Source organism: Diabrotica virgifera, chromosome 3 (genome assembly GCF_917563875.1).
Source record: "Diabrotica virgifera virgifera chromosome 3, PGI_DIABVI_V3a".
Taxonomy (NCBI): domain Eukaryota; kingdom Metazoa; phylum Arthropoda; class Insecta; order Coleoptera; family Chrysomelidae; genus Diabrotica; species Diabrotica virgifera.
Genome location: NC_065445.1, coordinates 218,133,828 through 218,161,522, shown reverse-complemented (window position 1 = coordinate 218,161,522; position 27,695 = coordinate 218,133,828). Strand labels below are relative to the sequence as shown.

Genomic DNA, 27,695 nt, shown 5'->3' with positions numbered 1-27,695 from the left:
AAGCGATTAAAAATTGAAAAATTGCGAAATCGGCCATTTTTAAACCTCAAAAACTATTAATCTGGGCTGATTATCGGAGAATAGGCCATTTTTGGGAAAAGTTATTTACCAGCAATTTTATTGCTGGAATCGAATTATAAGATCTTATATATTAATAATATAGGTATGCAAAGTCCTCAGATAGTGTGCTCCTTTTTTTGTAAACAAAATGGCGCCCGAAAATCGTGTTTTTTTCAATTATTGCTCTATAACTCCGAAGATTTTAACTTTACAACAAAAACACCCAAATAAAAATTCACCGTGATTAAATTCTGCATATAGACCTGTTTTTCCCCATCTGCTCCGACGAAAATTTTCCTCGGAAAATGCGGGTTTTCCCAACAAAATCTTTAATTTTCAAATAAAGTTTTAGATAAGTAATTATCTACCAATAATTAAATAATTTGGTGACTTAAAACCTTTTTTGGTTTAGATTATAGTTCCAGAAGATGGTGCAAATTAAACGAATATTTTAGCAAAAATTCAATTGTTAATTAATAATTTACGGTCGCAATAATAACCAAAATAATTATGATACACTGATCAAACTTTGAAATCTTATAAAGATGAGATGCCTATTTAATATTTTGTCGACAAAATATAATTTTTTTAGTTTTTTGCATAATCTTTAAATGTTAAAAAAAATTGTTATAAACAAATTAACGTTCCTCAGAAAGTTTTTATTCTATTATAATTTTAAAAAATAGCTAAGATGCGCATTTCAAATATCTTGAAAATGAATGCTTTAAAACTTTTTTGCAACCATTTACAAAAAAGTTATGAAACAGCAAAGTAAACATATGATTACTTCGGTGTTTATTATTATTTTTAATTCTTTCAAAGCGTAGAAGTGAGTTTAAAGTACAAGCTAATTATTTACAAGAAAATAATGATTATCAGTTTAATGGTTATATTTTAATTAAAGATTATAAATATATTTTTTTGTAATTTACACGCGCGAAAGTAGTGTAATACAGTACTGTAGTAGCTAAAATTTTCACTCGGAGCGACGATCAGCCGCGCGACGTACACTTTTAATAAATAATGTATGCTGTGTGTCAGTCGCTTCGAGTGAACATTTTAGCTCCGACTCTGTATCAGGCCTACTTTTGCGCTAAAAATTACAAAAAAAGTATTTTTAATCTTTGATTAAAATATAACCATTGCACTAATTTTTGACATTCTTTGTGAGTAATTAGATTGTACCATAGACTCACTTTTAAGCTTTGAAACAATTAAAACAAATTATAAACAACGGAGAAAATTTATATTTACTTTGCTGTTTCATAACTTTTTTGCAAATGGTTGGAAAAATTTTTTAAAGCATTAATTTTCAAGACCTATGAAATACGCATTTTAAGTATTTTTTAAAATTAGAATATAATAAACAATTTCTGAGAAATGTTAATTTGTTTATAACAATTTTTTTTAAACATTTAAAGATTATGCAAAAAAATGAAAAAATTATATTTTGTCGACAAAATATTAAATAGGCATCACACCTTTATATGCTTTCTAAATTTGATCAATGTCTCATGATTATTTTTGTTGTTATTGCGACTGTAAATTGTTAATATTAACAAGTGAATTGTTGCTAAAATATTCGTTTCATTTTCACCGGCTTCTGAATTTATAATCTATACCAAGAAATCTTTTATTTCACCAAGCTATATAATAATGGATAAATAATTACTGGCCCAAAAAAATTATTTGAGAATTCGAGATTTTGTTGGGAAAACCCACATTTTCCGAGGAAAATTTTCGTCGGAGTAAATCGGAAAAGACATGCCTCTATGTAGAATTAAATTGGGGTGAATTTTTATTTGAGCGTTTCTGGTGTAAAGTTAAAATCTTCGAAGTTACAGAGCAATAATTGAAAAAAGTACGATTTGTCGGCGCCATTTTGTTTATAAAAAAAGTAGCACACTATCTGCGGACTTTGCATATCTATATTAATAATAAATAGGATCTTATAATTTGATTCCAGCAATAAAATTGCTGGTAAATAACCTTTATTTGTACTTTACTAATTAGACCAGCGTATTATAACTATTTTTTTTTTCAAAATTTAAAGATTATGCAAAAAAAAGAAAAATTTATATTTTGTCGATAAAATATTAAATAAGCATCTCAACTTTATAACCTTGAAAAGTTTGATCAATGTCTCATGATTATTTTGGTTATTATTGCGATCGTAAATTGTTAATTAACAATTGAATTGTTGCTAAAATATTCGTTTAATTTTCACCGGCTTCTGGAAATACAATCTATACCAAGAAAGATTTGATGTCACTAAGTTATTTAATTATTGATTAATAATTACTTACCTAAAACTTTATTTGAAAATTAGAGTTTTTGTTAGGAAAACCCGCATTTTCCGAGGAAAATTTTCGTCGGAGCAAATCGTGAAAAACATATCTCTATGCAGAATTTAATTGCGGTAAATTTTTATTTGGGTGTTTTTGTTGTAAAGTTAAAATCTTCGAAGTTATAGAGCAATAATTGAAAAAAATACGATTTGTCGACGCCATTTTGTTTATAAAAAAAGTAGCACACTATCTGCGGACTTTGCATACCTATATTATTAATATATCCATCCCCATCCAATGGCACTACAGCCCAAATCGAGCCTTGGCCTCCTTCAATAAGCTTCTCCAATCATTTCGATTTACCGCTGTTCTTTTCCATGAACGCGTTCCCAGAAAGTTCCTGGCATCCTCATCGACTTCGTCTTCCCATCTCTTTTTAGGTCTTCCAACAGGTCTTCTTCCCTGCATTCTTGCATTCAGCAATTTTCTGGGGATTCTACTCTCATGCATGCGGACCACGTGCCCTGCCCACCGTAATCTCTGCAGTTCAGTGTGTTGTGCTAGAGTTGGTTCGCTATATTGCTCGTATATTTCTCTATTATACCTAATTCGCCAGTTGTTATTTTCACTTATTGGGCCCAGTATCCTACGTAATACTTTTCTTTCAAACACATCTAATGCATTGGCAGATTTTTGTGTCACCACCCATGTTTCGCAGCCATAACTTACTATGGGCCTGATTATTGTTTTATATACCCGGAGTTTTGTTTTCCGGTGTACGTCTCGCGATTTGAATATGTGGCCCATCGCAAAATAGGCTTTATTTGCCAGCACAAGCCTTCTATTTATTTCCGGTTCTTCTTCATTGCTTGCAACCAGATCCATTCCTAGGTACGTGAATCTATTCACATGTTCTATATCGTCAATAAAGTGTTGTTGCGCCGGTCTATTTGATCTGTATATATATTAATATATCCGTATATTGATCCTATATATTATTAATATATATGATCTTATAATTCGATTCCAGCAATAAAATTGCTGGTAAATAACTTTTCCATGAATTTTGCTAATTAGCCCAGAGTATATGTGAAAAACTGAAAATTTGAATGTTTTCAAGGCAGTTGCATATTCTTTAAACATCAATTGATGAAATTCCGAAGAGTTTTTTGCAATATAATATTTAAAACTCCTTTGTTTTTTAATTGCTAATCAAGCGTGCGCTACACTATTTTCCACCCTTGCACGTGTATACAGTATGGTGCAAATGAAAAGAATAAATTCGTTATTTCGACTTTAAGGAAAAATCCCGAAACAGGTCGATTTTTATTTTTAAGTTATGATATTGTGGCATATATGGTATACCAGTGACGTCATCCATCTGGGCGTGATGACGTAATCGATGATTTTTTAAAATTAGAATAGGGGTCGTGTGCTAGCTTATTTGAAAGGTTCTTCAATTCTCTATTCAGTAATATAAACATTTACATAATTATTTATACAGGGTGTCCAAAATATTTTTATTAAATTCAATTATTTGACAAAAAAAGAAGAATGTATTCAATTTATTTAATTCAAAATACATTTTACTGCTTTCACAAATCAGAAAACAAAGTATATTTCGCAAATAAACATTGCTTTTCGCTTATTAAATGTTCAAACTTCTAAGAGGCAGGTGGCTGGCGGGAGCTGGCTTGAACATTGAATTTAATCGAAAAGCAATGTTTATTTGTGAAATAAACATTCTTTAGTTTTCGGGTAACAGTAAAATGTATTTTGAATTAAATAAACCACATACATTCTTTTTTTTTCAAATAATTTAATTAAAAACTTTTTTTGGAGACCCTGTAAAAATAATTATGTAAATGTTTATACTACCGAATAGAGAATTGAAGAACCTTTCAAATGAGCTAGCACACGACTCCTATTCTCATTTAAAAAAATCATCCATTACGTCATCACGCCCAGAGGGATGACGTCGCTATTATACCATATATGCCACAATATCGTAACTTAAAAATAAAAATCGACATGTTTCGGGATTTTTCCTTAAAGTTGCCGGATTACGAAATAACGAATTTTTTCCTTTAATTTTCACCATACTGTATACACATGCAACGGGGGAAAATAGTGTCGCGCACGCTTGATTAACAATTAAAAAACAAAGGAGTTTTGAATATTGTACTGCAAAAAACTCTTCGGGATTTCATCAATCGATGTTTAAAGAATATCTACCTTCCTTGGTAATATTCAAATTTTTAGTTTTTCACATAGTTTTTGAGGGTTAAAATTGGCCGATTTCGCAATTTGTCAATTTTTAATCGCTTATATGTGAAAAACTATCAACTTTAGAGAAGAGTCACTAAAGACCTTTTCTGTTTGGAATGATCCAAAAAACCTAAAAAAACTTTGTTCCATGCAAAAAAAAATAATTTTAGGAAAAAAAACAAAAAAAAACGTTTAAAAAATTTTTGACCCAGTTTTGGTCTTTTGGCAACATGCAAATTTGTTAAAAGGGGTCCATCTTGAGTAAGATTGTGCAAAAATCCGAATCGGAATATTTTTCCTAGCGGATGCGCAGTGGCTTTCTGGACTATTGGTCAACATTTCAATTTTTAACATTTGTCTCCACTAAAATGGTTATACTTATTTTGGGTAACAGCACTGATAGGTAACGGCGTAACCAGGATGGCCCTAAGGGGAGGGGGGTTACAAGGCCCTAAGGTGGGGGGTAACAACTACTGGAAGGTCTCTAGCGGGTATGGTGTCTAGTTACGCCTATGCTGATAGGCTGTTAGGTCTACTTAGAGCGAAAACGTTCTGTGATAGATATGGCCATTTAAGAGTTTTTTTTTATAAATATACCTTTTATAATGGATTTTTTCATTAAAATTTATTTGTGATTAAGAGGATGGGTACGTATTTTCGGCTGCAATGCTATTCAAACGGGGATTCATTTTTTTCGAATCCTGAGAAAACTAATAAGTATTCTTGAAAAATTTAAACGCAGAATGAAAGATTACGTTATTAGCGAGGGCTGAAAGTCCCTGAGAACTTCTATAATGTTTATTTTAATAAGTCACAGGGGTAAAAAACTAAGAGAAAATGTAGTGTGATTTTGAATTTCCAATATTTCATTCAACAGAAACCTTTCTATTTATTCTAAGGGACTTTCGGCCCTCGATAATAATATAGTCTTTCATTCTGCGTTTAAATTTTTCAAAAATATTTATTGGTCTTTTCAGGATCCAAAAAAAAATAAACACAATGTCCGTGGTAATATTTCCCAATCTATCTTTTAGGTCTGGATCCCGCGTATGAAAAAAAAGTTGATTAATAGCAAGCTGAAAATTTGTTAACAGCTTAAGGGTGTCTAGTCGGATAAACTTTGATATATGGGAAAACTGAAACAGGGGCAGTTTTAATTGTGGAACAGGTTAAAAATTTGGAACGGTCAGACCACGAAAATGGCACATTTATTTTGTCCGACAGAATAGACTTAAACTCTCCGAACAGAGATTAAACTCTCATGCAAAGATCAGACTGCTATTTATCACCTGTCATAATTCCTGTCATTTGACCTATTCTACATGTTCCACTCATTAAAACGCCCATTTGGTGATAAATAGCAGTCTGATTTTTGCATGAGAGTTTAATCTCTGTTCCGAGAGTTTAAGTCTATTCTGTCGGACAAAATAAATGTACCGTTTTCGTGGTCTGGCCGTTCCAAAATTTTAACCTGTTCCACAATTAAAACTGCCCCTGTTCCAGTGTTCCCATATATCAAAGTTTGTCCGACTAGACACCCTTAAGCTATTAACAAATTTTCAGCTTGCTATTAATCAACTTTTTTTCATACGCAGGATCCAGACCTATTTGTCATACAACGCACTCAGTCGAATAGAATATTGTCAGCATACTGTCAGTCAGACAGTGACAATTTTAAATATTTGACATGGCATCGGGAATATTTTCAGTTGTTGATTAAATAATGCTGATATAATATAGTGTATTTGATAAATAATTGATTTAAGACGTAAACTTAATAAAAAGTTATTTATTGTGTATTATTTGTGGAAGATACAAGCAGAGAATACATCAGGATAATATATTCTGTGATCCATGTATTTTGTTGTTAAAGCTGTTCAAAATTGTAAGTGTTCCATAGTAACAATATGTTATTAAAAAATCACTAACACTTCTCCTCTTTTCTCGATGGATTATTAGTTTTTGTTGTACATATAAATTATTACAATCACTGAATACATAGTTACTGAAAAAATTATCACATTTAATAACTGAATTAATAATTTGCAATTATAAAAATAACAGTTATCCAAGAACATTCAAAAGCCATATCTTAAATTAATGATGACATTTTCAAGTAGAATGACATTCTAGTAATGTTTACATATCCATACCAGTGTGAATTTTACTACACGTAATTTGCCGTGTAAAAACAGAAAAAGTAGGGATACCGGTAAAATATTTGCGAATTATGTACCGATGGCCTTAATGGCATACAGCCAGCTACAGGAAATGTTTCCTTGTTGGTTTTTTATTTTCACTTTAATTTTTTTTATTCTTCGTTTTCCAGATTCTCTTTATACCCAGAAAAAGATATATACTTTGGAATCATAGATCTTACCCATGATAGAATTCAGGTATTAAAAATATCAAATATTGGAAAATGCCCTTTTCAGTACGAAATTTCGTCTAGTAAGCCAGGAACAATTTCAAGCAGAAGTAAGTGTTTTGGGACACCACCTTAAGAATGGGACATTTTTGATATCTCGAAGTTTCTATTCGCGGTGTGCAAGTACTTGGAAAGGGAAACGAGAAACGACCTTGCGCGAGTCGCGGAGAAATATTACAACTATCTCAAATAATTCATATTGTCAATTGAAATTGTCAAATTGACGTATATTTCATACCTTCTGTCATTGACGCAGAAAAATTATATATTACTCCACAATATTGATATGATATGCAATTATTATATAAAGGTAAATTTAATTAATTGTATTTTGCTTGCAGTACTGCATTTTAATAACTGATTTTATTTACTACATACAATTGTTTACGTTTGCTAAACATAACCTGCATCTTATTTTTTCTTCTTATTATTTTTTTGGACTATGGTCTTGACAATTATCCAGCAACCAGGACTAATATAATTGGCCAATATAATTAAAAGTGCGAATAAAAGTACAGAGCGTAGAAACAGAGGTCGCTTTGCCGAACTTGCACGGTCCCAATACCTGTTGTCCGATTTGAGTGATTTTTTAGTATGCTATAACCTTATTCTTTAGGATTATCGATGTAGTGATAGTATAACTGGACAGCTTAATGTCATTGTATACCGGGTGTAATAATAATTTTGTGTTTCTTCCTCACAGTTCGGAACACCCTGTGGAATATTCTAGCAAATAAAAAATATTAATTAAAACTAAATGATAGCCTTAAGCTTTCTTAATATCCTCGATCTAGCATACAAAAAATATTGGAATTAAAACTAAATTGTAGTTTTAAGTTTTCTTAAGATTCTGTTTTTTTATTTATTCACTTATATTGGATAAAAAAAAGTTAGATACGTTAACAACTAGTTACGTTTTTTATCAATAAATCCTCATTTTCTAGTTTAATAAACAAGCCTAAAGTAGGCTACGAGAAATTAACAATTTGATAAATATCAAATAGGGATGTTCACAAAAAATTAAAAAGTCATTTCAAACATGTAAAACGATTAAGAAACACCCTAGGAATAATTGTCCAAAATTTCAACAAAATTGAAAAAGTCTTTCTATAAAAAATCTTTATTAGAAATCTAGCATTATTTTAAATTTCAAGAACGCTTCTCTATTGGCCTGACGTCACTAGTTGCATACCCCAAGCGCGCGCCATTCTCATAGTGTTACTGTTTACCTGTTTCACGTTTCAGGTCATTTTATTTTGTTCTCTTCTTGTTTTATCAGGGTTAAAATGGAGTTTTATAGTGAATTTGTTTAGTTTAAAGTGGATAGACTGTTTGTAAGGACATATTTTGGGTTTTACAAAAATAAACAAATAAAATGGAAGAAGGTTTTCAGAAAGCCGATTCGTATAAACTACCGACTGTAGTGTAGATGTAACAATGGTGTATGATTTATTGGCATCTTGTAAAAAAATAAATCTACCACAGCTTTACTGAGTGTATATTCCATATAACTTTCCATGTCTTCTTTAAGCTAAAAAAATAAATGCTTAATACTCCACAAAAAAAAATAGAGAAAGTTGTATGCTTGCATTGTACGCATGCATATTGTATACATACATTGGCTGGTTATTACTTTACCTTGGTTAGGTGTATTAAAAATATTTTTATTCTTCTTCATGTGCCTTGTGCGTTGTGGACGTTGGCTATCATCATGGCAATTTTAATTTCATTTGAGGCGTTTCTGAATAACTCGATCGATTTTTGTCCAAATCATTGGCGTAAGTTTTTAAGTCAAGAGTGTCTTTTCTTCCGGGTCCGCGTTTGCTCTCTATTTTACCTTGCGTTATCAGTTGGAGTGTACGATATTTATCATTGTTTCTTAATTGTAAAAGACATTTCTTTTTGTTTTCCCATTCGACGCAATACCTGTACGTCGGTGTGGGTCGCCCAGGATATTTTGAGGATACGTAGGTACACCCACATCTCGAATGCCTCTAGCTTTTTCATTAATGTTTCCATTATTGTCCAGGCCTCTGCGCCATATAGCAAGACCGGAAATAATAACATTTTAGCAGCCGCATTTTTAGTGGGAGAGATATTATGTCGCAATGGGTGAAAATATTTCTCATGCATGTTGTTAAATGTTGCTAAGTCCTTTTCAACTCTAAATCTTATTTCGGTTGTTTCGTATTTCGAGTTGACAACTGTTCCAAGGTAAAAAATATTTTTGAACTTGGGTATTATACATTTTCATTTCAACCAATCTTTTCACTAAATTAATTATTAATGATTTTAATATAATATAAAGTCATACCTACATCCACATGTAGTTATTTCAAGGTTTACTTTTACTGTATGTATTATTAGAATCCCGTTTTTAGGAATATCCCAGTTTAAGGAATACAAATTTGAGGTCCCGAAACTTTTTCATTTACTCTTTAAGGGGGTAAGTGCAAAATCTTGGTCCAATGCTATTTAAATTCATTCATTTTTTTCGAATCCTGAGAAAACTAATAAGTATTTTTGAAAAATGTAAATACAGAAAGAACAATTACATTATTGCCAAGGGCCGAAAGTCTCTGGAAAACTTCTATAATGTTTATTTTATTAAGTTAGTTCTTTAAGTTAGTTATTTTATGTTCTAGCTGCAACAAACCATTTCTTTTTCTGTTTTAAATTGGCTGGAACGGTAATAAAAATCTTGTCAGAACTGTTTTTTGATGTATTTACACACCCAGGAACAAAACACCACTTATTTGGCTTTATTTTTAATAATGAAATACGTAAAAAACTGCGCACATTCAAATACACTGAGTAAATAAGTATACAAAACTAGTCGTCGATCAAAGATGTTACGACTGCTGACGTCACAGACCGTAGCCTCGCTGCAGGGTACCGTTTTTCTAGCCTCCAAGAAAATCAACATTATGAACTCATTTATCTTAAAAAATATACATTTTTAAACAGTTTTATGATTGTTACGTTATTATATACCTTGTAATCTATTGAATTTAACTATATTTAAAAATTAGTGAACATCCCTATTGTTAGTGTCTGGTTTGTTGTGAAAATTAGTTGATTTATTACTTAAAGTTTCAATTAACTCCGTCATTTTTTTCTTGTTTAGTGGAACTGGAACGCGCTACAAGGAATTTGACCCGTGATGAGTGGGTTCAAGCAAAAGAGGTATGTACTTTTATAATGCAAAAAACCTCAAATCCATAGCATGATAGCTAAGTCCTTCGCTATGTAAGGTCATTGCTTGAATAGCTTGAACCCACTCATCATGAGTCCAATTTACATACGAACAAACCAGACACTTTTGGACTGTTAAAAAATTTGAAATCTATCAACTTGTTAATTTCTTATAGCTTACTTTAGGCTTGTTTATTAAACTAAACGGAAGCTGAGGTTTTATTGATAAAAAACCTGACTAATTAGATGTTAACGTACATAGCTTTTTTATTACCCAACATAAGTAAATGAATCAAAAACAGAATCTTAACAAACCCTAAGGCTACAATTTAGTTTTAATTCCAATATTTTTATATGCTAGAATATTCCACAGGGTGTTCCGAACTTTGAGAAAAAACACAGTATGATTGTTACATCAGGTATACAATGACATTTAGCTGTCCAGTTACCCTATTACTACATTAATATTCTTAAAGAATAAGGCTATAACATACTTACCAGAAAAATCACTTAGACCGGACAAGAGACATCAAAAATGTCCCATTTTTAAGATGGTGCGTTATTTTTGCTGCTCTGTGTATTTTTTTTTAATCAAAACGGCAAAAGTTTTGCACCACCAAATATTATGCTCATTTTGATAATTAATTTTCTTGTGAAATAATTAACGGATTCCGCTAATTTTTTTATTATACTAAATTTTTCTTTGAATTTTATACTATTGGGCAAAGGTTTACGTAAAATACTCTTTTGAGCTTATAAAAGGTAGAGAAAAAGACATGTTCTTCATATGTTAAGTTTAAGATATCCTGTAGGGACGACAATGTACAAGAGTGGGTATACAGCAAAATCAGGTTGTAATCTTATGTTTTGTGAACATTTTTTTTTATTTTCTCTAATATTTAAAAGCAAATAAAATAGACTGTTTTATTCTTTAACATGTGCTTTAATTGAAACAACATTAATTAACAATAATAATTCACAGTTAACAGAACTTAAAAAATAGAAGACATATAACGTAAACAGTTCTAAACTATACTTGTAAGAGTTATTTGTCGACCAGGAGAGCGGTGTGCATAGCACAAAAGAGACGATATTGTTTAATGGAGGTTATGTGTTGTTTTGTGATGGAATTTCCTTGACAGTAAAAGCAAATTAGTTGTTTTTACATGGAAACTTTTTAAATGGCGAAAGATGTATTGCAGAGATTTTCTTTCTTCGAACATTTTGTTCCTTTCGTACCTTACGCATGAAAAAATTTCATCTTAATGCCTGATAAGGCATGGGCTCCTCAACTGTCACGTATAATTGCTCAATATTTAGGTGAGATCAATTCAGGTATTAAATTGGCCCCCTCACAGTCCAGACATGAATAAGTCTTGATAAAAAGAATAGAAAGGATCACATCAGAAAACATATTAAAATAAATCATAACCAGGAAAGAACACTAAGGTAACGGTAAGGACTATCACTGAAAATTATAAAAAATAAAGTATAATATAAATAGTATAGGGAAAAAACAAGGAATGTCACTGTTTTTATGAATTTTGGCTTTTCTCGCCATGTGGTAGCAAAAACCGAGTACTATCGAGTAGCCTATCGATTCAGAACAAAAACTAGAAAGACCATTCTATATAAATTTTCTAACCATTTGTATCCAGGCGAAGAACCAGGATTGTCCGCACGCCACTGAACAAAAATAAGGAATGTTAGCAGTTTTTTGGTGCATTATTCAATTAATAAGTTAATACAGATTAATATTATGTTAAGCTTATAGAACAATAATTGCTAGAATTCTGCTAAGAATCTTCTAAGTAGTTTTTAGATATCATAAGAATTAAACCTTTATTGGTGTTTATCTCAATATCTATAAAATGTGACATGTGACATTCCTTGTTTTTCCCCTGTACTCTTCATATGAGAAGAAGCTACAAAATGAGTGAAAGTAAAAGAGGAGAAGGAACACAACAAGTAGGATAGAGTCGAAAGATGCATACTTAACGTTACACTCCATAAGAGTGTAACACCTCGTTTTACCTCATGAAAAAAATATTCTTCAGATCTCAGGGGATACATTTTCCATGAACATGAAATCTTAGTAAACTGTGTAAAATGTGTCGCTGTTTCATAATTACTAAGTAGGAACGAGATTTTAATGATATTCCTTCCCATACCATAGCAACTTTATGATTCCCAAAGAACATTCTCACCATAACGTTATAGTCGAGGAAATGAAGCATTTTGGATTTACTTGAAATTTTCTAGAAAGTAACAGTTTTTCTGAAGCTATTTCCTTATGGCATTTTTATAATTATCTATTTAGATGGGAAATAAGCCACAATTAAATATAAGGAATCTCTAACGCGAGAATTTTACTGTCACCGTTGCATTTGGTTGTCTTTTTAAACAGGCTATAATTTTTTTGTGGCGGATATTCTTGAGTTGGGGTTCATTTCATGTAATCGAATGAACTATCTTTCAGTAAAGTCGTCCCAGGAACGCAACTCATAAATATTGGCAATATTATTTAAAGTCTTCTACTTTAAAATGTATAATATATGTCTGACTTGCGATATAAATGAGTCAGATTAAATAAATTATTAGAAGAATTTTTTATTAAGCAACAACATTTTTGTTTAATTTAGTAATATTTTGTATTTTGACAAAGACACTCGATTTGGGCATCGAAACGTTAAAAAAATTATTTTTTTCAATTTAATTGTGGCTTATTTCCCATCTAAATAATTAATTTTTCTACGAGCGTGCAAAAATGTCTACTCTCGGGCACGCATTTTAGTTTAGAAAGTTTCACTTTTCCGCACGCGTATTACTTTTCCGCACGCGTGTTACTTTTCCGCACGCGGCTTTTACTTTTCCGCACGCGTGTTAATTTAGATATGTTAATATGGCTTTAAAGTAATTATAATACATGCAATAAACTAATATTTAGATATTATTTACTAATTGATTTCAAATATATCTTATTGTGTTCCTGTTTTAATGAAATTAACGCGAAAATTCCACACCTGTAATTTTGAACCAATCAAAATACGTTATTTTAACAGATCACCATGGCAACGGAGGTATTTTATCGGAAATTTTTTGCTCGTGGGGTACCCAACAGCGAATTATAGTGGAAATTTTTTGACGTTTACAATAACAGAACATTTTTGACAGACTGCTTTTATTTGTTTACATAATTTAGTTTTGATTCATTTTCTATCACTTGTAGTTACTCAAAACTTATGTAAAATTGAAGAATATACTATTTTCTATCTTGAAATGGTATTCCCATGCAACTACAATGAGTAGAAATTACGAATTTGAAAGCCTAAATAATTGCTGACAAAGCTATGGCGCGCTATTAATCTGTTCATGCAGCTTTGGATTTTCAAATGCAAATTTGGTGTGGAATTTTCTTACCGAATACCACGCGAAGTCAAATTAATATCCGGAAATTTTTTTTTTGATCATGAATATTTTTAGAAAATTTCCCTCGTCTGCGACTCGGGAAATTTTTAAAATATTCATGATCTCAAAAAAATTTCCGGAAATAATTTGACCTCTAGTGGTATTACTAGTGACAATTCGATGAAATAAAATTATGTTGACATAATATTCGAAAGTAAAATCGGTAGACAATAACAGTCGTTTTGAATCATCGTCATGAAAACCAAGATCGTCGTCATGCTAACTAATTCTATTGAAAGTTTGGTTTTGACAACCTTGTCAAAGAATTAATTTGTGTATGTATTTTCATATTAATTAAATTAATTGATTAAGATTTGGTAATTTTTTAAAGACTCTTAGAAAAAATATTGTTCCTAACTCTTGCAGAAAGTCTCTTTTCCGCACTCGACTACTGGCCGAATTCCCGCTTCGCGTCGTTCGGCAAACTGCAGTCGCGTGCGGAAAAGAATGACTTTCTGCACTTGTTAGGAAAATAACTATTTTTAGTTAGTTTAGAGGGTTTTTTGGAAATACCTCGAAAAATATGCATTTAATCAAAAAGCTGTAGATTTCAAAATTATATCTTTTAGTAACACAAATCAAATTGTTTTTCTAAAATATTTTTAAGACCAATATAAACCGAGATACGGCATGTTAAAAGTTAGCTTTTTTCGTCAAATGCCGTATTTTGAAATATTCAACGCCAAATAACGGGAAAACTTTGCATTGTTTGAGGAAAATTTAAATAATATTTTTTTAATTATACAATTAGATCTTTCAAAAAAAAATAATAAAAAGTTTCTGGTGTGAAAGTTTAGCGACTTACAATCAAAAATAGGTCGGTACCTGCTTTTCTCTACGAAAAAATCAGTAAAAACAACCCCCTAACTACCCTCCTAATTAAAAATTGGTCTTCACCTTTTTGTAGTTCCTTGTATATTGGTATTACTAATACACCCAAGAAGTTTGAGCTATTTAAAAGGCCTAATTTTAGAAAAATTGGAATTTAAAATTGATTTTTTGCAATTTCGTATTTTTCACCTTTTACTTCAAAATATCTCCGAAAATACTGGAGTTACGAAAGAAAGTATACAGTGAGCACGTAAAGGTTGGAATAAATTCATTTTCTCGAGAATGGACGATTTTGGAAAAAAATCCCGAAACAGGTAAATTTTTATTTTTAAATTACGACTTTTTGGCATATATATCATACTAGTGACGTCACCCATTTGGGCGTGATGACGTCATCGATGATTTTTTTAAATGAGAATAGGGGTCGTGTGACAGCACATTTGAAAGGTAATTCAATTCTATATTCAGTAGTATAAACATTTACATAATTATTTATACAGGGTGTCGAAAAAAAATTTTTTTAACTAAATTTATTGACATAAAAATAAGAATATGTATAATTTGTTTAATTTAAAATACATTTTACTACTCTCAGAAAACAAAAAAAAAATGTTAATTTGAAAAAACTTATCGCTTTTCGCTTAAATTAAATGCTCAAATTGTCAATAGGCAGGTGGGTGGCTGCTTTAATATTGAATTTGCAAAAAACAATATTTGTATTTAACAAATAAATACTTTTTCCTGTTTTCTGATAGCAGTAAAATGTGTTTTGAATTAAATAAATTACACAGATTCTTCTTTTTATGTCAATAAATTTAATTCAAAAAATATATTTTTGGACACCCTGTATAAATATTATGTTAATGTTTATATTACTGAATAGAGAATTAAATTACCTTTCAAATGAGTTATGACACGACCCCTATTCTCATTTAAAAAAATCATCGATGACGTCATCACGCCCAAATGGGTGACGTCACTAGTATGATATATATGCCAAAAAGTCGTAATTTAAAAATAAAAATCGACCTGTTTCGGGATTTTTTTTCAAAATTGTCCATTCTCGAGAAAATGAATTTATTCCAACCTTTACGTGCTCACTGTATATTACTAAATTGTAGCCTTTATAATAACTAAAATTCCCTTGTACATAAGTTTTCATTATAGTGAATATTTAGCGAGATATAGCTGTTTAAAACCTCTATTTACGAGCAAACATCCCCTTATTCGAGCCTTTTAAACCCACCCCAATTAAAAACCAAGAGATTTTACGGAATTTAATTTACAGAGTCTTATAGCTCTTCAAAAATCCTACAAAACCATTTTTAAAAAAACTTTTTATCGCCAAAATTGAAGGAGCTATGTTTATAAAACCATTTTTTTTTTCGAAAAAGTCGAATAGTCCGCTTTTGGAGCATTTTCAATGTATACAATGTATACAAAAATACAGGAGTAAAGAAACAAACGCTCATATGGTATTCATTGATCTTGAGAAAGCATATGATAGAGTTCCTCGAGAGATTCTGTGGTGGGCACTCAATAAGAAAGGAGTCCCTGTTGAATATGTAAAGATTGTGAGGGATATGTATGAGGGAGTAACGACTAGTGTTAGGACAGGTGTGGGAGAGACTGATAAATTTCATGTGAAAGTAGGATTGCACCAAGGCTCTGTGCTTAGTCCGTATTTATTCTCATTAGTTTTGGACCAGATAACAGCGAAACTACAGGGTAACATTCCATGGTGCTTAATGTATGCTGATGATGTCGTGTTAGTAGGAAATAGTGAAAGAGACTTAGAACAAAAACTGGAACAGTGGAGACAAACTATGAAGTAAAAAGGTTTAAAATTTAGTAGGACAAAAATAGAGTATTTGGAATGTTCATTTAAAGATGGAGCTACTACAAATAAAATGGTATCCTTGGATGGTGAAATGATTGTGAAAAGCAATAGTTTTAAGTACCTAGGATCGGTATTACAGAGTAATGGAGAAATACATGGAGATGCATGCAGTAGAATTAGGGCTGGATGGATGAAGTGGAAAGAAGCGAGTGGTGTGTTGTGTGACAGAAAAATTCCAATGAAGTTGAAGGGAAACTTCTATAAAACAGCCATAAGACCGGCTATGATGTACGGAACTGAATGTTGGGCAGTGAAAAAGAAAGAGGAACAACGAATGCATGTGGCGGAAATGAGAATGCTTAGATGGATGAGTGGAGTAACAAAGAAGGATAAAATTAGAAATGAGTATATTAGGGGAAGTCTAGGTGTGGCACCAATTGATGCCAAAATAAGAGAGCATAGGTTAAGATGGTTTGGTCATGTTCAACGTCGAGACGTTAATCACCCAATACGAAGAATAGCTGAAGTGCAGATTCCTGGAAGGAGTAGGAGAGGAAGACCAAAGAAGACCTGGGGAGAGACGATAAGGCAGGACATGTTGGTAAAGGGGATTAACATTGATTGATAACATGACCCAAGATAGAATTGTGTGGAGAAATGCAATTAGGGAAGCCGACCCCGCATAGGGATAAGGAAAAGAGAATGATGATGGAGCATTTTCAATGTATGTATAATAAATACCACAGAACCGGTTCGTACACTAGAAGATAACTAAAAAACTATTTTTGTTTGTATTCGTGCATATTTGTAAATTCGTATTTTTATGTAAATAAATGTTTTTGTTATTCTTTAATTCTACTTTTTTTTCTATATAGATCTATTAAATTATCTACTTAGAAAAATTGTAATGTTATTAAGGGTGGTTTTTATATCCTAAAGCATAAAACAATCATTTAACCAATCAAAACCAAATTTTACCCATATTAAAATTTTCAATGTTTTTATATAATTTTTGACAATAAGGGGTAGTTTACACCCCTAAAAATAATCAACGCCCTTGAGCATGATATATAATATAAAGTACAGGGTGAGATGATCCTAATCCTAAATTTTTATGTAAATCGATGCAAGCCGAAATTATTCTTTTAGGATAAGTAAATTTTTTTTATATAGCTCCAACATGGGTGGTTTTAAGGGTTGAAATATTATGCTAGTATATCTTAAAGCATAAAACAATCGTTATGTAACTAATAAGAACCAAGTGTTGACAATATTAATGTTTAAAATGTTATTTTATACTTTTTTACAATTAGGGGTAGTTTTCACCCTTAAAAAACCAAAAGCGTAAAAAGGCTCAATATAGAAAATGAACTAGAGGGTGAAATGGACCTAATTCCAAATTTTTGTACCAATCGATGCTGGACGAAAAATTGCGAGGTTTTGCCATTTTTTCAGTTTTATTTCCTCGACTATTAATGTTATTCCAAACCCCTCCACCCATATGATGATATTAATCAAATATAAATTACATAAAATAAAAATTGATATTTGTTATTTTTATCTGTCTCATATTCAATGCATACTTATTTGTAACATGCACTTTATTTTAGAAAAACCTAGATCGGGAAGTGGTTTACAAAACTCAGCCAGATCGGGAAAGAGCAGTAACAGAAGTGATAAAACAAACAACACTAAAAAATCGAAGGAATCAAAAGAAACTAAGCTTTCTAGAAAATCTAACGATTCCAGAAAGTCAAGAGTTTCCCAGAGGTTAGTTATTTGAATAGGTCTGGATCCCGCGTATGAAAAAAAAGTTGATTAATAGCAAGCTGAAAATTTCTTAATAGCTTAAGAGTGTCTAGTCGAATAAACTTTGATATATGGGAACACTGGAACAGGGGCAGTTTTAATTGTGGAACAGGTTAAAAATTTGGAACGGTCAGACCACGAAAACGGCACATTTATTTTGTCCGACAGAATAAACTTAAACTCTCCGAACAGAAATTAAACTCTCATGCAAAAATCAGACTGCTATTTATCACCTGTCATAATTCCTGTCATTTGACATATTCTACATGCTCCACTCATTCAAACGCCCGTTTGGTGATAAATAGCAGTCTGATTTTTGCATGAGAGTTTAATCTCTGTTCGGAGAGTTTAAGTCTGTTCTGTCGGACAAAATAAATGTGCCGTTTTAAATTTTTAACCTGTTCCACAATTAAAACTGCCCCTGTTCCAGTGTTCCCATATATCAAAGTTTAACCGACTAGACACCCTTAAGCTATTAACAAATTTTCAGCTTGCTATTAATCAACTTTTTTTTCGTACGCGGGATCTAGACCTAGAACCTTAGTCTTCGTTAACAGTGGACCTGTAACTTCATCTATCACTATTATGTCACCTTTACGTCCGTTTATTTTCTCCCTTCAAATTTCACTATTATTAAGTATAACCGTTTAAGAGATACGAGGGGTGAGGGGAATTTTGACTAATATATATACAGTATGATGCAAAAGTATGGAATAAATTTTGTATTTTAGAAACAGGCTGTTCGATCCTAATTTGTATAAAATATTTGAAATTGCCAATATGAATTAAAATAAACAAGTAAATACGTATAATATTTCACGGGTGAGGAGTAGCTTTTGGAATCGGTAACCCATAACAACAGTCAGAAAAATAAGGATCAAATCAATCAAAATAATTTCAACGAGCAAAATTTTATTTATTGTGGAATCTACGTTCGCTTAGTGCTGTGGAATGCGCTAAAATAAAGAAACTATTAAAACATATTTAATTGCTGTGAATTTCCTACACACTGAAGATAGGACATCACGAAAAGTGCTAAAAACCCTCGTTGGCTTTTACAGTCCTCCAACGAAGAGAAAAGGTTTAGAGCAAACATTGGTCCTTCGAGCCGGATCATCCTTATACCTAAGCCACACCTTCAACATTTTATTTTTTATTGCTTACTTACCTTATCCACTTATTTTAACTTGGTACTGCTACTAAGCTAGCAATATTCTTATTAATTAGTATATTACTATTAATATATAAGAACTTAAAAAAAAATCTTGTATCTTAAAAATCTTATGTTTGTTTAAAATATTATCTTAAATCCTTGCTTTATTTCTGTTTTAGTGCAAGAGCCAGAGAAACTGTCCTAAACGTGGGAGAATTTACCATCATTTCATCAACTGGGTCAGTAGAACCTGGAGCAACCGCGGAAGTCACAGTAACCTATAAACCCATTTATGCAGGACTCCACGAAGAAGTAATATATGTTACAGTTTCCGAACCAGCAAAAGGTTTTCACAAAGAAAAGATTATTACCTTACATGCTGAGGGTGCGGAACCGAGATTAATATTTGATGATTACCAAAAAATGTTTAAAGAAATTTATATAGTTCAAAATGTTGGAGACCTTCAAACCGCATCAAATGTAATTAAAATTGATTTTACATTGGTTAAGCCAGTATTTAAAATATTTGCCCTTAAACCAGTTTACCTCCAAGTTATTGAAAATCTCCTTCACATTGGTTACTGTATTTCCCAAACTATCAATATCATCCGCGTATTCTAGTAGTACTTACTTTACCTTTTCGTGTCTGGATCCGACTACAGTTTTTCTATCCAATATCGGGCTACGTCTACACCCTTTGTATTTGCAAGCCATAAATCATCGAGGGTGCACTGTGATGGGCAAAGTCTGCATACTCTCAGATGCTCCACGCTCTGTATTTCCCCACATTCACAAAGTGCGTCGTTATCTGTCTTGATGCCCCATTTAATAAGGTTCTGTTTTACAGGGGCAACACCTGTGCGTAGTCGGTTGAGTGTCCGCCAGGTTTTCCAGTCCAGGTTCATTCCATTAGGTCATTCTGGATGTAGGGGGAACAGTTCGGGTGGTTCGACGCTGACATTTCTCATAAACCTTTTCCTTGATTTAAGTCGGCTGATTCCTGAAGGTTCCTCAAACCCGTATAATTGGTGCCTTTCATCGAAAGTTTGCCTGAACTTCTCCACATATTGTGAGGCGCATCTACGGTCGTCTGGTGATACGAATCCAGCTGCCCGGTACAGTAATGGTAGAGGGGTAGGCTTCATACAACCGGTAATTATTCTACATGTTTCATTTAACGCCGTGGTGACTTGTTGGGCGTGTCTAGATCTACCCCAGACGGGACAAGCATATTCCCCTGTTGAGAAACATAAGGTCTCGGCTGTTGACTTTAAGACCTGGGGGTTTGCACCCCACTTGCTCCCTACAAGTTTCCGGAGAAGGTTGTTTCTCGTAGAAACCTTTTGTCTTGTGCTCTGACAGTGGAATTTATAAGTTAGTGACCGGTCTAGTATCACTCCAAGATATTTGGGCCTATCAGTATGTTCCAAGCGTTGTCCCTCCCAAGAAACATTCAGTTTTACATGCGCCAGATGGTTGTTGAGGTGGAATGCACATACTTGGGTTTTAGTAGGGTTTGGCTTTAATGAGTTTTGTTTGTAGTAAGCTGACATCATGTTTAAAGCCTCTTCCATTGTCGACTCTACTTGTGTGAGTGTTTTCCCCTTTACGGCGATACCAAAGTCGTCAGCGTACACAAAACTCTCAGTCCGGGGGTGCATTGGTTGGTCATTGGTGTAGATGTTAAATAGGGACGGCGCCAGAATGCTTCCTTGAGGTAGGCCATTTGTTTGGGTTCTCCATCTGCTCTTCTTTTCATTTAGCACAACGTAAAAGCGTCTATTACACAACAGTGATCTAATGATATTTACCAGGTCATAGTCAAGCACAGTGTTATAGATCTTAGTTAGCAAGGTTCTGTGGTTTATCGTATCGTAGGCCGCTGTAAGGTCTATCAAGGCTACTCCCACTATCTCCCTCTGCTCAAATCCCTCCTCTATGTGCTCTGTTAGGTTCAGCACTTGGCCTGTGCATGATTTACCTGGTCTGGAGCCTGCTTGTTGTGGGATTAGTTTTGCATCTAATGTTTCCTGGATGCGGTTCAAAATGAGGCGTTCATACAATTTATATAAATGACATAGAAGAGATATCGGACGGTAGCTACTCGGTAGTTCAGGGTCTTTACCAGGTATCAGAAGGGCTACTATTTTTGATTTACGCCACATTTGTGGAATCTGGTAGGTAGAGCGACAGATGTTAAATGGATCGAGCACCCATTGCTTCGCTTTTTGCCCGAATTGTTTTATCTGCTCTGTTAGGATTTCGTCCACCCCAGGGGATTTTCCATTTTTCATACAGTCAATACCATTTTTAAGCTCTTCAATGGTAAATGGGTTTCGCAAGAGAGTTGTTTCCTGGTCTTGAGTTCTTATAATCTTTGGCATTTTGCAACGATTGTTTGTTTTGCCATTCAGAAGCAGTTGGTGGGCTATCTGATTTGGCGTTATTGCACATGGCTCTTTCACCTCTGTGGGATCACCATTAAGTTTTTTGATCATATTCCAAGCCTGCTTACTACTGTGCGTCATATCCATTTTACTTAAAGTCTCGCTCCACGGTTCTTGTCTGGAGGCGCTTAGTATTTGCTGCAGTCTCTCCCCTATCTTTGCCGTAACTTCGCTAAATGGGTCTTTACTATATTCTTCGGTGTACTTATAAGTACACCGTAGTACACCTTAAGTAGTAATTTTGGTCCATCAATTATTGTCAGTAGTTCTGTTCTAATTTGTGCCGTTCTTGCTACTTTCCTTAGGAATCCGGCTTGGTATTCCCCTATGAAATTTTCTACAAAAGGTGTTGGCCTACTTAGTAAGATCTTCGGCAAGATTTTATCCGCCGTATTAAGTAGGGAGATGTCTCTATAATTAGAACACTTAGTTTTGTCACCCTTTTTATGGATGGGGATTATTACGCTTTCGTGATGTTTTGTTGATATTTTCTCTTCGTTCCATATGTGTTATTTTTTTATGTGAATTTGGTTGCCAGTAGCCCAGTCGGGATACCATTTGACCTTGCATTAGGAGCTGCCCCAAATTTTATTTTTCTAATTTTTAGGGGAGACCAATAGTAGTAAAAATTTAAAATCTCGACTAAATTTGACCGTTGTGTTAGCCAGTGCCGGATTTACCACTAGGCCGACTAGGCCGCGGCCTAGGGCCGCAAGCAAAAGGGGGCCGCAGCGTTTTGTAAAAAAATTGTTACTAATTGAATTGAAATCAGTTAACAATCTTTCAAATAAGAGAATAGCTATTCTACTAAACACGTGGTACGATATTTTACAATGTTTTGACAAGAGTAGCAAAACATTGTAAAAACTGCTACAGACTTGAATGTGACTTGCAACATACAAATCTCTAAAGGAGTACGCATTAAGTCTGAGAGACAACTTTGATTCCTATGAAAAAAGAGAGAAAGAGTTGTCTAAAAATGAAACCTATATTCTTGATATAAAAAGACGCCGGAAAAGAAAAGCTCTCCTTGGCTAAGGCTAAGACAAATAAGATGAATCCACTGAACCCCACTTTACTGGCAAAGAAGGCTTAAAGATTAATAAATTCAATGTTGTAATTGACACGCTTTATTCAGAATTGAATGAAAGGTTCCGAAGTTTATTTCAGTATTAATGAAAAATTTGGATTTTCCAAGATTACCAATCAACAAGATTACCAAGCCTCCGAGGAATACACTTTTGTAGTATCTGAAACTCATTCATGAAAAACAGTTAACAACATTATTTCCGAATATGGACACAGCTTTGCGCATTCTACTATACATGATGACATCTAATGCATCTGGAGAAAAATCATTCAGCGTGTTGAGAAGAATTAAAAACTACTTGAGGAACTCGATTTTTGTCGAAGATTCTAGATTGTCTAGTTTTGTTTCAAATGCTGAGTTTTTTCAAGCCTTAGACTTTAAAAATTTGATTAAAGATTTTGCAGCCAAAAAGCTAGAAATGTGAGTTAGTGGAGTCAATGAAGGTGGATATGAGTTATTACCTCAGATTTCGTTGAACCTCCATCGATTTTCATAAAAATTGGTGAGTGGTTAAAGAATACCTCAAGGAACAAAGGTGACATAGTGCCAACTTGCGCTTTTTGCATTTTAGGGGTGAAATACACCCCATTTTTAAAATTATTTTTTAGATTACTGAAAGTGCAGTCACTGTAAGTTTTCACTTCCTATTTCGTTGAACCTTCATCGATTTTCATGAAAATTGGTAAGTAGTTAGAGGATACCTCAACAAATAAAAGTTATATAGCATCAACTTGCGCTTTTCCCTTTTAGGGGTGCAATACACCCCTAATTTTTAAATTGTAAAAAATGCAGATTTTCGCATTATGGCGCAAGTAATCTCGTTTAATTAAGAAAAATAAATATTTTTTTTATAATTATGTGCATGAATTATATTTTTTTTTATTTTTCAAACCTTATAGCAACCAAAAATTCCGAAAATTAACAAGTCGAAAATCACGAAAACCTTATTCTTCTATATTTCTGAAAGTGTAGTCACTGAATGTTTTCACCCACGATTTCCTTGAACCTTCATCGATTTTCATGAAAATTGTTGAGTAGTTAGAGGATACCTCAAAAAACAAAAGTGATATGGCACCAAGTTGCGCTTTCTGCATTTTAGGGGTGAAATCCACCTTTTTTTTAATGATAAAATGCAGATTTCAGCATTCTGGCTCAAGCAATCTCGTTTAATTAAGTAAAATAAATATTTTTTTACATTTATGTGCATGATTTATAATTTTTGTTAATTTTTCAAACCATATAGGAACCAAAAATCAGAAAATTAGCAAATTGACAATCACGAAAAAAATTATTCTTTTATATTTCCAAAAAGGCAGTCGCTGAAGGTTTTCACCCCTGATTTCGTTGAACCTCCATCAATTTTAATGAAAATTGGTAAGTAGTTAGAGCATACCTCAAGAAACAAAAGTGATGTGGTACCAACTTGCGTTTTTATCCTGGGGGTGGATGTTACCCCTTCTCATGGGTGAACACTATTTTATTAAAAATAACCCCATAATTAGATAGAGGAGTAAATTCTAAACAAACTTTCTTTTATCAAGTTTATAAATTTTTTATTTAAATAATATTTCATAATTTAATAAAATATTATTGGTACAGTAAAACCTGTCAATAACGGCAACTAAAAATAAAAAACAATTGGCCGTTATGGAAATGTGGCCACTAATGCTAGGTTTCCTTTTCCACAAATACATAAAATATAATTGAAAATTTATTTATTTTAGTAATTAAAGCCAATCAAATATAATTCTACAAACAAACGGAACATACCTTTCATTAGATATCGCAAATCACTTTGGCTGATTTTGTCTGCATATATATTATGTTTGAGGAATCCCTTTTTTTGCGAGACTGGATATAGGACATTTCTCAAGTATGAGTTCACATTCATGGTATATCGTTGCTATACAGGGATAATAATCTGTGCAATGTTATGGTACAGGCTACGTTAAATATGAAGTAAATGTGGAAGATATACACTGGTTATTCATTTCAATTTAATTTGATTGTTTTTTAACCGGTTACAGTATTTAAAATAATTAAAGAGATAAAGTTAGGAATTTCAAAAATAAATTCAGTTCTCATTGGCAGGGTGGGAAATAATAAAGTGCCATACAATAGCATTTCATTACAATGCACATTACAGGCATTACAGGCTGCTCCGTTTGAGAAAACTCATACTCTCAAACTTTGAGAAAACACTCATTCAGTTTCGACCAACCCTGTATTACCTAAAATTAAACGTTTTGCTAGATTAATAATTTTTAACAATAATAGACTATATTAAAAATCACTTGAACATAAATTGATTTTCTGATATCAAATCACTACAATTATAGAGGGGGTGAATATTGCTATGAAATTTGAAAAAAAAACGTAATTATCTTTTAAAATACTTCGTATAACATCACAAAACCTGATATTTTAAGAAATAAAACATAAAGGAGAATCCAAAAATGTAAAAATATACAAACTGTTCCATTAAACAAAAGATAATTTTGTTTCACCCTGTCAATATGGGTGGCCCTGTATATTTGGAAATGTATTTAAATTCTGATATTATATATGCCCCAATCTCACCTAAATAAACTTTTTTTATATCTCCTACAACAAACGACTAATTGGACTTCCCACAACCTGTATACATACAAAATCTCCGCTATAAAATTTTTTCAAAGAAAATGTTATTGGTTTTTTTTTACATAACTTTGTTAATTTTTGAAATATGAGAATTATCCAAAAACCATTACAAAGCTAAGTGAAAGGTCTATGACACTGTATTAAACATAATTTTGTAAATCCTTTATTTTTTTTTAAATACAAGGTGAAGGGGCCCCGGTTACATGGTTCTCGCAGTAAAATTTACGTTTTAAATGTTTCTATCTCGGTTATTTTTTGTCATAAAAAAATATTAAAAAAAGAAAAAGCTTAAATAAAGTTAAAACTAAAATTTTGTTCTCTACCATTTTTTAAGTATATCGAGTATTTTTAGAGTTATTATCAAAAGAAAATGAACTTCACGAAAATTTGAAAAATTCTAATTTTTTTTAATCGTATTTTTTTTTTCAAAAATATGCATTCTAAACCGTTCAAAATTGTTGAAGTTATTACTCATTATAAAATAAATAAAGTTTTAAATGGGTTACTATAAATTTTAATTTTTGTGGAAATGACGTAGGTTTCATTTTTCATTCTTCCCTAAAAAATCTGAAAGGGTCCTCTTATTTCCATCATAACTTGCTTAATTTTGATGCTATCGACTTCTTATATAGCTTTTTGATAGTTACCTTTAAGTACTTTATTAAAATGTTTAGTATCTCTATTTAACATGGTGCATCGTTTTCCTGTTATTTAAGCTTGAATAATAAGATTTGAGTACTCGCGGAAAAAAAATATACATTCAATTGCATATAACTCACTTTGTATATGTAATAAAGGATTTTTCGAATAAGGAGCTTATTTATTTTTATATTATCTTCGATTTTGGTAACAACAACTTTTTTGAAGAAACTTATTGGTTTTCAGTTATTTATGAAAAACTGCTTTAAAACATGGAATTTTTTCAGGAAAAATCAAAACTTTTGATCTTTAATAACTCAAAAACTATTGATTTATTGAAATAACTTTATATAACAAATTTTACTTATAATTTATCCCTCTATCGATTAGTGGTATTATTTTTAATAAAATAATTTTCACCCCCGAGAAGGGGTGGCATCCACCCCCAGGGTAAAAGCGCAAGTTGGCACCATGTCACCTTTCTTTCTTGAGGTATCCTCTACATACGTACCAATTTTCATGAAAATCGATGGAGGTTCAACGAAATCGGAGGTGAAAACCTTCATTGACTCCACTAAGTGTTTCAAGTTTAGATTTGATATTTATTATGAGTATGGAGTGGAGTGAGTGTCAATGTTAATCACTAATCCAACTTTATACAAATTAAGAATTTAAGAACATGACATTGACGCAGTAGCTTAAACTTGTCACGTTCTTCAGCCAGGAGCATTTTCTTCTTCCTGAACCTCTTCTTCTTTCCACTTTCCCTTCCATTATGAGTCGTAAAAAGTTGTATCTTTCTCCTCTATGAATTATGTCTAGATATCTCGTTTTTCTATTTTTTACAATATTTAGGAGTTTTCTCTATCTCCATTCTTCTCAGCACCTCGTTGTTGGTCATGTGATGTGTCCAAGAGACCTGCAGCATTCTTTCTATAAATTTTCTTTTTCGAAATTTTATAAATATAGAAATTGTCGTTAGAGCTGTTTTAGGGTTTTAGCCAAATTTGCAAACCAAGATTATTTAATTAGTGAATACATTTCAACCTATTTATGTCCGTATTCAAATATATCATTAGAGGCATTTCTATTCATTTATGTTATACTTTGTTTGTATTACGAAATTGAAAAAGTAAAATTAAAATAAAAGTTTTAATTATTACTATTATTATTAAGTCTGTATGCTTTAATTACATAATCGTGAAGTCATCGGGGGCCGCTCGGGGTAATTTGGCATAGGGCCGCAAGTACTCTAAATACGGCACTGGTGTTAGCCACCATCTTGATTTTAAACGAGAACCGTTTTTGCTCAATATCTCCGCCATTTTAAACTTTTCGACAAAATATATACAAACTGGAATTGTTGAAAATGCGATTTTCTATAATTTCGTTTATTATAATTTTTTTCGTGCGGTCCACATTTTCCGAGTTATGGGAAAAACAGTGACAGTTAAAGCATAATTATTAATTTATTGAATTCTCTCGTTTATTATTAATTTTACAACAAATTTTAACCTACACAAAAATGAAGAGAAATAA

At 32.3% G+C, this 27,695-nt stretch overlaps 1 protein-coding gene across 1 annotated transcript in view; it reads left to right on the top strand.

The window, feature by feature from the left end:
• Nucleotides 1-27,695, top strand: part of LOC114331342 (hydrocephalus-inducing protein-like) — a 691,883-nt gene that overhangs the window by 419,784 nt on the left and 244,404 nt on the right. The window contains exons 45-47 of the mRNA XM_050647266.1: nucleotides 6,946-7,094; nucleotides 17,989-18,148; nucleotides 19,520-19,820. Of these exons, the coding sequence (XP_050503223.1) occupies nucleotides 6,946-7,094; nucleotides 17,989-18,148; nucleotides 19,520-19,820 (610 nt within the window). The remainder of the gene's footprint in view (nucleotides 1-6,945; nucleotides 7,095-17,988; nucleotides 18,149-19,519; nucleotides 19,821-27,695) is intronic.